Source organism: Mauremys reevesii, linkage group 13 (assembly GCF_016161935.1).
Source record: "Mauremys reevesii isolate NIE-2019 linkage group 13, ASM1616193v1, whole genome shotgun sequence".
Taxonomy (NCBI): Eukaryota; Metazoa; Chordata; order Testudines; family Geoemydidae; genus Mauremys; species Mauremys reevesii.
Window position 1 is genome coordinate 1425390 of NC_052635.1, and position 11424 is coordinate 1436813.

The 11424-nt window shown below is 54.2% G+C and overlaps 2 gene segments (V, D, J or C); both read left to right on the plus strand.

Moving 5' to 3' along the window:
- Positions 1-1241: 1241 nt before the first annotated feature.
- Positions 1242-1832, plus strand: LOC120380727. The segment is given in 2 exon segments: positions 1242-1292; positions 1378-1832. Coding segments are annotated over 2 exon segments (501 nt in total).
- A 760-nt stretch (positions 1833-2592) lies between these two features.
- On the plus strand, positions 2593-4594 carry LOC120379819. The segment is given in 2 exon segments: positions 2593-2881; positions 3217-4594. Coding segments are annotated over 2 exon segments (546 nt in total).
- Positions 4595-11424: the final 6830 nt, after the last annotated feature.

Genomic DNA, 11424 nt, shown 5'->3' on the forward strand with positions numbered 1-11424 from the left:
TTTTTTAATTGAAAAGCTGAAATTAGTCTACCAAAACCTGAACATGGTTTGGGGTTTCAGAAGTGTGTGGCCAAATATTTGCTGCTTGCTGTGTTTGATTGTTTAAAGAAACAATAAAAAAATTCTGCTTAAAAAAAAATCCAAAACTTTTTGAACCACCTCAGCTTGTGACCAGTCAGAGATTTTTCCAGGTTTCTGATACTCTGCTGGCTTCCTTGACTCATATCTGTCTCCATAACTTTGGGTTCATTTAGGTCAGCCTCCACCTCAAACCCTGCTTTCCCTCCAGCATTTATAATGGTGTTAAATATATAAAAAAGTGTTTTAATTTATAAGGGGGGGTCACACTCAGAGGTTTGCTGTGTGAAAGGGGTCACCAGTACAAATGTTTGAGAATCACTGAATCTGACCCCACCCACTTCCTGCACCCCGACTGCCCCCTCAGAATCCCCGACCCATCCTGCAACTTGTCCCCTGACCACCCCCTGAGACTCCCCCAACCACCACCCCGGGACCCCTCCCCCACGAACCATCCCTGCTCCCTGTCTGCCCCGACCCCTATTCACCCCCTCTCCGAGTCCTGAGAGACCCCCCAGAACACCCACAATCCAACCCCCTGTTCCCCGTCCCCTGACTGCCCCCCCAGAACCTCTGCCCCCTCCCTGTGCCCTGACTGCCCCTGAACTCCCTGCCCCTTATCCAACACCCCCCAACTCCTTACCATGCCTCTTACCCCCGCCTCCCCCCTCTCCTGGAGCCTCAGGGCACCGCATCCAGGAGCGATCCTGGACAGTGCTGCAGCGGCGTGTCTCCGGCGGGACCTGAGCTCCAGCCACTTGGCTGCAGCTCGCAGCCCGCCCTCCTTACCACACGCTCAGGCCCCGCTGGAGCGACGCCACAGCAGCGCTGTCCAGGGCCGCTCCTGGACGGGCGGGATGAGGCGCCAGGAGCTGGGGGGAGGGGGGAGCCTCCAACATTCTCGTGGGGGCCCCTCTGGGGCCTGGGCCTGGGGCAAATTGCCCCACTTGCCGCCCCCCACGGGCGGCCCTGCAGCTACTGCGGTCAATCTCTCCCTCATTTTTAAGACTGAAGTGAATGAAAATCGAGTGACCACATTTCCTGTTAGACACCCCGGGGTCCCTGAGTCTGCAGAGGAGACGGCACAGACACGTGTCTCTGCAGGTCACACCCATCCCCGCTTCGCTGCGCGCGCTCCTGCAGAATTGTCTCCAAAAAAAAAAAAAAGATGATGCTGTGGCTACCGGTCCCTTTCATGGCAGCAATTCCCAGAGGTGATTCCTTGCCTGGATAGAGAGGGGAGCTCGGTATTACATTGGACCTAGCTGAGATGAATAATAATATATTTTAATTTTGCAGGTGCCCATTCGCAGATTCAGCTGGTGGAGTCTGGGGGAGGCGTTAAAACCACAGGAGAGTCTCTCAGCATCTCCTGTAAAGCCTCCGGATTTACCTTTGGAAGCTATTGGATGTATTGGTACCGCCAAGCTCCCGGGAAAGCGCCAGAGTGGATCTCCTACATTAACCCCGACAGCACGAACGCGGACTATGGACACTCAGTGAAAGGGCGATTCACCATCTCCAGAGACAACCCCGACAACCTGCTGTATCTGCCAATGACCGGCCTGAGACCCGAGGACGCGGCGGTGTATCACTGCCAGAGAGACACAGTGACTGGCCGGGAATCTAACCACGTACAAACCCATCCCCTGTGCAGTCACAGCCCGCTGCAGGGCACAGCCCAGGGGAAGGGTCAGACACACGCAGAACTGAACCAAGGAGATAATGTCCCCAGCGCTGCCACCAGCGCGTGAAGGACTCGGGTTTGGTGGGGCTGCAGAGACAGGTCAGGGCTGGGGCAGGAAACACGAGGCAGCCGCTATCCCAGTCGCTGCCACTGGAGGGCAGCAGCCCCCGTGTTCTTTGCTGGACACCTGCCCCTCTTGCATCTGAAGAAGTGGGTATTCACCCAGGAAAGCTCATGCTGCAAAACGTCTGTTAGTCTATAAGGTGCCACAGGGTTCTTTGCTGCTTTTACAAATCCAGACTAACACGGCTCCCCCTCTGATACCTGCCCCTCCGGGGTACCAGCGCGCCACCCCTCCCAGACCCGGCCCCTAGGGGGCAGCACCCTGCTCCTGGCTGCGCTCCTCGCTTAGATGGTTTCCAAGTAGCCTCTAGGGGGCGTGAGGGTTCAGCATTTCTGTGTTGCACCTGGGTCCTGGGAGACGTAGGTGGATTCCGAGCTGTGCACGGGGCAGCCCAAAGGGGACAGGGTCCGATGTCACTAGCTCCCGGCAGATCTGACCTGCCCCCTTCGCTGCCCCCTGCTGCCCCAGCTAGGAATGAACCCCAGTGACTGCACCAGTAGGGCAGGGATATGGTTTTTCCAATGTAGGACATTCAGGTTAGACTCCCAGATCCTATTTGGTGGGTTCCTGAAGAAAAGGGCTGGTTTCACAGGCAGCAGCTTCCAATGGCTTCGGTGCATCTCTAACTTTAGTAACTGACCGGTTTACTGGCCATGTCAGAGGTAACTGGCCAGGTGAAAACTCAGCACCCTTCAATGTGTGATATTAGCCAGTCTCCTCCCTGGGTCTGGGATGTTAATCAATAGCTCAGCATGGCAGGGGCGGGGTTTTCCCAGGGCTATTTTAAATGAGGCGGGGTTATGCAAATTACGCCCTTGCAGGGACTCTCTTTCCCGGTTGTTTCCACCCGCCCCTGACCCTGCGGCTCGCAGAGAAGCTCTGTCCGCGCAGGGAGCAGCTCGTGCCCGTCCCCAGCGCGAGGACGGGCCGCAGACGCGCAGAGACGATGCTGTGGTGGCTGCATTTTGCTTTCATCGCAGCAGCGTCCAAAGGTGCTTGGAATGGGTGGGGGGAATGAGGGGTGTGTGTGTGTTAATCTGATGATTGATTGGCCGGAGCTGGGGGCGGGGGAAAGAAATTCCATGGGAATAAATTGGAGCAATGGGATTTTGTTTCCGGTTTCATACCATGTATTTGTCTCGTTTAGAGGCAGTGGCTGGAAACCTCCATTTCGTTTTCCCTTTTCTTACAAATATTGACAGACCAGAAGTCCGCCCCCCCCCACACACACACTAGAATGTGGCCAAAGCTGCCGCCTTTGCCCAGGCCTGCCCCCAGGGGATTGTTCCCACCCGCTCTCACGCCCCCAACCCGCTTTGTTCCCCAGGGGCCCAGGGCCAGGTGCGGCTGGTGGAGTCCGGGGGCGGGGCTGCGAACACAGGCGGCTCCAGGCGGCTCTCCTGCACCGGCTCCGGATTCATTTTCAGCAGCTACACCATGTTCTGGTACCGGCAGAGCCCCGGGACAGGCCTGGAATGGGTCTCCTGGATCAGCGGCACTGGCGGCAGCACAGATTACACTAACGCAGTGAAAGGGCGATTCACCGTCACCAGAGACAACACCAAGAACCAGCTGTATCTGCAAATGAGCCGCCTGGGACCCGAGGACACCGCCCGCTATTTCTGCGCTGCTAGAGACACGGTGACGCGAAGCCAGGCTGAGCGCTGACAAAAACTCGCCGCGTTCAGCTCAGGGGATTCGGCATCGTCCCGTGACCAGCATCACCCTCTGAACTCCGGCGTCCCTCACCCAGAACTCAGCCTGCTGCTGAGCCACCCACTCACTGCAGCTCCTTAGCGGCGTCCTTGTGCGTTCTCGGGGGGCGATGGGGGGCAGGGTGTGTGTCTGTGCACGGAGGGGCAGGAGCTTTTCTCAGAGCACAGGGCAGGGATATAAACACTGACACCCGGGGGTGAGAGCAGAGAACTGGCCTGAACTCTGCTGGGTTCACTAGCAAACCTGCGGATTTCTCCCAAGCCGGGCTGACCCAGGAATTCTCTCACCGCGCACCGTGAGAGAACGTGTCTGTGCCTCCCTGGCACGTGCGTGGAAGGGCTGTTCGGCCGGCTACACGTTCAAAGAAAAAGGGCTCCAGATTTCTGTACACAACTCGTTGCGCGGCGGGGAGTCTGCTCCAGGAGGGGGCCTGTCCAGATGTTACCCGTCGTGCAACCCAGGCTGGTTCCGACTTGAATTACGTTTACACCAAGGACCCAGTGGGAGCGCTCGCTGGTCACTGAGGGCAGAACTGACAAACCCAGAGCGGTAATAACGAGCCTGATTGAAAACACAAGCACCGCCACACGAGAGACTCGTTTCTGCGGCCGGGAAATTATCCCTGGCTTTCCACACTGAGCCTCCGCAGGGTAAATGTATCTGGTAACGATGAGCGGCGCCACAAAGGCGAGGGTCCTGCTGCACCCGCAGGGCTTGGTCTGCCCTGAAAGAAGGGAGCAAATGCAAATGAAGTAACAACGTTTCCTGTCACCCCCCCGCTCTGTCCCTCACCCTGCAGGGAACAAAAGCTGCAGCCCCACGTGTCTGCACTGAACAAGTCCCACTGGGGATCCCCCCCCCAGGCTAATCAGAAGAAGATGCTCCTCTGGCTACATTTACTTTAATGGCAGCACTTCCCCAAGGTGATTCTGGCATGGAAAGGTCGGGGGGACTCAGCGTTACTATGTACAAGGCTAAGGTCGTTCCCTGTTATGTCCTCAGGTGCCCAATCGCAGGTCCAGCTGGTGGAGTCTGGGGGAGGCGTGAAGATGGCAGGAGAGTCCGTCAACATCTCGTGTGAAGCCTCCGGGTTCAGCTTTGGTGACTATGCGATTCTGTGGTACCGACAGGCTCCGGGGGAAACCAGAGTGGGTCTCTTATATTAGCTGGGACGGCTCGGATACGGATTACGCGGACTCAGCCGAAGGGCGATTCACCATCTCCAGGGACAACCCCAGCAACTCGCTGCACTTGCAAAGGAAGAGACTGTGGAGCCCAGCGAAGGCTGCAAAGATGTGCGAAGGCTGAGCTACATTAAGGGGGCTGCACCCTCTATCCCGGCCTCTGACACACACCTCCCAACGGCCGCAGGGGGCCTGCAGACAACACTAGTCCCCTTCTTTTCACAGCCCCGCCTTACTCCCCGGCGGCGCCTCCTTGGGCATTGACTGAGCTACATTCCCCGGAAAAACCGTGTGTGAAGTCTTGTGTCATTGCCGACAAGGGGCAGAGTTGAGATTCCACGAGCAACCTGAGTTCTGGCATCTCCTGTCGTTCCAGGGCTTCACTTAGCCACCTTAACGTTCTTCTAATTCTAAAGTAGTTTTTAATGTCATTTCCTTCCCCTACAAAAAAATGAAACAAACAAACCACGCTTTCATTCTATAGAACCACACTGACCCTCCCTCCGCTGAAAATCGGCATTTCCAGAGGTGCGCACTCCTTGTCTTAGATGCGCACGTCTCGACCTGGGTGACCACTGTGCACCTGCTGTCCCGAGCCCTGCCAGTAGGGGGCAGCACTCCTTGTCTGTAGTACACATCCCCCCGCCTTGTACCCTAGTACCTACCACTAGAGGGCAGCACGGGTTCGCTTTGGTGCCCCCTCAATCAGCGTGCGACCTACATTGGCTGCTGGAATATACGACACTGCCCCCTTCATTGCCCCGTGGTGGTGGAACAGGAGGTTCAGCACTGGGCCGGAGATACATTATTAGGGAAAGATGCTTTAGGGACCCGCCCCCATTTCCCTGCTAGGAGATCTCAAGGTTGGCAGCACTGGGTGCCTGGTCATTAGCTCACGAGAGCACTTTGTAATGGCAAAGAGAGGAGAAGTGGCCTTGTCATTCTGTAGTACAAAGCATTGGAAGCGGCCCACTCAGTGGTAACAGAGGAGGCCCCGGATTTCTAGACAAGTCCTTGTCCCTCAGCGATATGTCTCTGGTTCCATAGTGTGCGCAGGGCCGGCTCCAGGCACCAGCATGCCAAGCTGGTGCTTGGGGCGGCATTCTGCAAGGGGCGGCAGTGCGCCGAATTGCTGCCGCAGAGGGCGGGGGCAGTCCGTGTGCCCTTAGGGCGGCAGGCGCGTTTCCGCAGTGAGGGCAATTCGGCCGCAGCTTCTATGTTTAGCTGTCGGGGGCGGCTTCAGCTAAACTTAGAAGCTGCCGCTGGATTGCCGCCTCCGCGGAAACGCGCCTGCCGCCCTAAGGGCACAGGGACTGCCACACCCCACCCCACCCGCGGGGGCAATTCGGCGCACTGCTTGGGGCGGCGAAAACTGTAGAGCCGGCCCTGACTGTGCGGATGCCATCCATACTCACACACAACAAGAAAGAGACACAACAGTTCGGGACATGGTTCTCTTGCAAAGGGGGTGCTGGAATACCCTCCCCCTCCCTTCCTGTCAGTTGGAATTGACACTCGCCTATCAGGTTACAGGAGATGTTGGCGGCTGCTTAGCTACGTTTCCTGTTCCAAACCAAACATCACATGTCCCTGACCCTGGAGTTCCCAGAGAGAAACTCTGCAGCCTTCGGTATGTCCGCAATTACCGTCCAACTCCGTGCTCCAAATTCTCATTATCCCTCCTAGTAACCAAAAACTCTGACAGCCTGGTTGATGACTCAGGCCTGGGAATTATTTGCTTCCTATGGAAAAAGAGCGAACACTACTCCCCCCCTCCCCCACCTGTTGGTAAAAGCAGTACGATCATGTTGTGAGGGTGACTATTAAACGGATGACGTCACTTCCTTTCTGAAGTGTTGGTCACTCAGGCCTGGAGCTTAGTTCTCTCTGGTGAGGAAGGAGGGAGCAAAATAATTTTATTTTCTCATCTTTCATTTATTCCATTGGTAAAGGGGAGGGGTCTAATTTCTGAGAGAGTCCCTGGTCTTGAATAACGGGACTGGTCTTCAGTTGTCTCCTGCCGGGCAGCGTATGGAAATCACCCCCGTAATTCCCCCCATAGGGGCCCAGATTAATGTCTGCACACCTTGCCATCAGTCAGAACTGACAACCCTCTCTTAACGTACAGGATATGAACAGGGAGGCAGCTGCATTTCCTGGGTCACACCCGCCTTGTCCCTCAGCCTGCAGGAGAGCGAAGCTGCATCCCCGGTGTCTCCGCAGTTAAGGGGCGAATCCGCCTTTCCCGCCGCTAGGCCCTTAAGGGACAGGGCCAGGCGCAGGAGTGTTCGGACACGTGGCTGTTAAAGAGGAGCTGGTCTCTGAGCGACAAGGCGGGAGCGAGCGGGCTGCGTGTGTGTGACACCAGACACTGCTCAGTATTTGCACCATCCCGCCCCCACCCTCGGCTCTGGGTCTCAGGATCCAGCAGACGCTGCGGAGGGTTTCAGAGACTCTCCCCAGAGGGAGAAGCCGGTGTTCGCATCTCCGGCTCTTCTGCTTCGGTCCGAGGCACGATGACCTGGCTCCCAGCTGCTCTGCTGGCCCTGGCCCCATGTGAGCACGGGGCGGGGGGTGGATATAGGGCGAGTGCGGGAGACTCTTTGCTCGCTTAGTCCAGTTGTTTATTAATTTATTCATGTTTCCAGGTGCCCTTTCCCAGGTGCAGCTGGCAGCGTCCGGCCCTGGGGTGGGGCAGGTCTCCGAGCCCCTCACACTCACCTGCGCGGTCTCGGGTGGCTCCGTCACTGCTGATTACTGGGATTGGTACCGGCAGCTTCCCCGGGGAGCGCTGGACTGGCTGGGGGAGATTGACTGGCACAACTCGCAGTGGCGCGTAGACTACGCCCCGTCTCTCCAAGGCCGAGTCACCCTCTCCGGCGATTCCTCCAAAAACCAGGTCTCCCTGCTGCTCCGCTGGCTGACAGCTGCGGACACCGCCACCTATTACTGCGGCAGGAGAGACACAGAGACACAAAGACAGGGACCCGTCAGACAGAAAGGGGGAACCCCTATGCCCCGCCCGGGGGGGGGGTCTGAACCCGCCTGGCTTGTCCCCTTCTCTCAGCCCCCCTCTGCGGGGGACAAGGTGGGGGAGCCCTTCTCTTTTACCGACCGACTTCTGCTGGAGAGAGAGGGACAGAGAGAGACACACAGACAGATCCACGAGAAGGTCTCACCTCACCCACCTTGGATCTCCAATATCCCGGCACCGACAGGGACACAACAACTCTGCAGAGTGACAGGGCAGTGCCGACCCCAGCCCGAGAAACACAGCAGGGGAGAGACCCCAGGAAGAGCTCGGCGGGGCTCCAGAGCTTGTCTCTGTCCCGCCAACAGAAGTTGGTCCAATACAAAATATGACGTCACCCGCCTTGTGTCTGGTATCCTGGGAGCTTGGTGGCTACAACCGCACTCCATGCAGCAGGAAAGAGAGTGAGACAGCGGGGTCCAGGTCCGCCCTGCTGCGCTGGGCTGCAGATATTTCAAGAGGAGAGAGAGGCCTGTATATATGGGATGCATGTGCCCATGTTTGGTGTGTATGGGATGGATAGATCAATATAGAGAGGGGTGTGAAAGCTAACTAGCTAGCTAAGGGGGTGTATGGGATAGATATAGAATGTGAGGGTGGTCCCGCTGGGAGCCAGCTGAGGTCACCCAATTAGGGTGAACTGCAAACAAACCCCAAAAGCTGGTGGATATTTCAATATTTAGATTTACCAGCCAGCACAAAACAGCTTCTGTACTACCTCACTGGTTACTCAGAAGTCCAAACAAGGCAGTTCCCTGAAAGTACCCAACCTCAGGCTTCCAACCAGGGACCCACATCAAAATATGATTTGGATTCCTGAAAATCTTATTCCATCATACAAAATAAAGGGTTCTTCTGATCCCAAAGGATCAGCCACATACCCAGATCAAATTATAGTTTATATCTTTTACACAAAACATCTTAGATCTTACAGCCAATTCCTATTAACTAAACTGAAATTTATTAAAAAAATAAATGAGAGTGTTGGTTAAATGATCAATATACTTATGGACATGAATTCAATTCCTGAGGTTCAGATACATAGCAGAGATGGTGAGTTTATATTTCCAAAGAGTCCTTTTGGAAATGGTTATAGTCAAATGTCCATATTCAGGGTGAAATCCAACCAATGACTGGGATCTCAGTCATTATGGTTTAGGGTTCCCCTACATGAAACCCACCAGATCTGAGATAAAGATAGGCCCTATAGCCTAACTTCTGCCCTGTTCCTGGGTGCCTGGACACCCATCAGAATGGAGTCTCCACCCCTCTCCAGGGGCACGGTGTGGTGTGGAAAGAGGGATGACTTTGTTCCCCTTCCAAACCAGGCAGCCATCTCTCAGAAGCTGCAATAGACAGAAGACGCTCCTCTGTTGTATTTTTTACAGTTAAGGCCTAAACCCTCCTTATCTTTACAGGGAGAATTTACTCTCCAGCTCAGTGAGCAATACCAGTGTGGGTACAGTTTGTATTCATTTTAGCAGCTTGTAAAATTGAGAAAATGATTGAAAATACTGGCCGTGACACAACATGCGTGTCTCTGGCCATGTGTGACAGTGTGAGCTGGACAGAGAGAGACACACACACAGAGAAAAGGTATGTGTGAGAGAGAGTTTGTGGGTGGAGGGGGGAGTTGGGATTTGCAGCAGGCAGGTCTCAGGCTTGCGCTGCAGAATTTCTCGATTTTTAAAAAGGTTTCCCGAGGTGATTGCGGCAATTACAGGCCTTTAAGCCACACTTCAGTACCAGGGAAACTGGTTGAAACTATAATGAACAATTTTGTCAGACAGATAGATGAACATAATTTGTTGGGGAAGAGTCAACATGGTTTTAGTAAAGGGAAATCATGCCTCACCTATCTACTAGAATTCTTTGAGGGGTCAACAAGCCTGTGGACAAAGGGGATCCAGTGGGTATAGTATACTTAGATTTTCAGAAAGCCTTTGACAAGGTCCTTCACCAAAGGCTCTCATGCAAAGTAAGCTGTCATGGGATAAGAGAGAAGGTGCTCTCATGGATTGGTAACTGGCTAAAAGATAGGAAAGGAAGGGTGGGTATAAATGGTCAGTTTTCAGAATGGCTGTTTCAGAGGTAAATAGCGATGTCCCCCAAGGGTCTGTTCTGGGACCAGTCCTATTCAACATATTCATAAATGATCTTGAAAAAGGGGTAAACAGAGAGGTGGCAACATTTGCAGATGATACACAATTACTAAAGATAATGAAGTCCCAGGCAGACTGCAAAGAGCTACAAAAGGATCTCTCAAAAATGGGTGACGGGGCAACAAAATGGCAGGTGAAATTCAATGTTGATAAATGCAAAGTAATGCACATTGGAAAACATAATACATACAAAATGATGGGGGCTAAATTAGCTGATACCACTCAAGAAAGATCTTGGAGTCATTGCCAGAAGCTGGATCACTTGATGATTCCCTGTACTGTTCATTCCCTGTGGGGCACCTGGAGTTCCCCATGTTGGGAGACAGGACACTGGGCTAGATGGACCTTTGATCGGACCCAGACTGGCCCTTACGTTCTTATGGGTCTGGGCTGTTAGGTGCTAGCAGCAGAGCTCTGGGTTTTCCCTTGTCCTCTGTAGCGCCTGACACACTTCTGGTCGGTGTGAGAACCTCACAATAACCCGCCCTGCTCCCAGGGCGCCATGACACCATCAGACCGAGTCTCTGCCCCTCTCCAGGGGAAGGGTGTGGTCTGGGAAGGGCGGGGGTGACTTCGTTTCCCTTCCAAACCCGGCAGCAGCGTCTGTCAGGCTGCAACAGACAGAAGCGGCCGAGTCTTGTGTTTGTGCAGTTAAGGACTAAACCCTCCTCATCCTGACAGTGAGAATTTACCCTGCAGCTCAGTGAGCAATGCCAGTGTGGGTACAGTTTGTGTTAATTTTAGGAGCTTGGACAGGTGAGAAAAAGTTTAAAAATACAGGGAACCTTCAGAGTATGCGTTTTAGTTGCAGATGTCTGTGTATCCCTGTTTTTCCTTCCTTCCTTCCTTCCTTCTTTCTTCCTTTCTTTCTTTTCACAGTATCTTTCACTCCATCACAATCTAATATATACAATGTTCCATCATTGGTAGCACGATATTAGCTTATCTGTTCGTGTGTTTCTCATCTTCCACCGGCTGTTCACGCATCCATTTTTCCTGTACCATTTTCTCTCTCTCTCCATCTGCACATTCCTTTCTACTCTATTCTCTCTCCAGCTATGGTTTCCTCCATTGCATTTGCCGGCAACTTGTCCCTCAGTCTACTATATATGTGTGGCTTAGATGCCTTTTATCACCCCAGTGACAGCCCATAGGCATGAACAATGATCACTGTGTTTTCTCCCTCAGGTGCCCAGTCCCAGATGCAGCTGGTGGAGTCCGGGGGGGCTGTTAGAAATGAAGGGGAGTCCATCCGGCTCTCCTGTAAAGGCTCCGGCTTCACCTTCAGCAGCTACAACATGTTCTGGTACCGGCAGAGTCCCGGGAAAAGCCCGGAGTTTGTCTCACGTATTTACAGTGATGGGTCGGGCCAGCGTTACGCGGCTGGGGTTCAAGGGCGATCCACCATCTCCAGAGACAACGCCAAGAGCGAGCTGTACCTG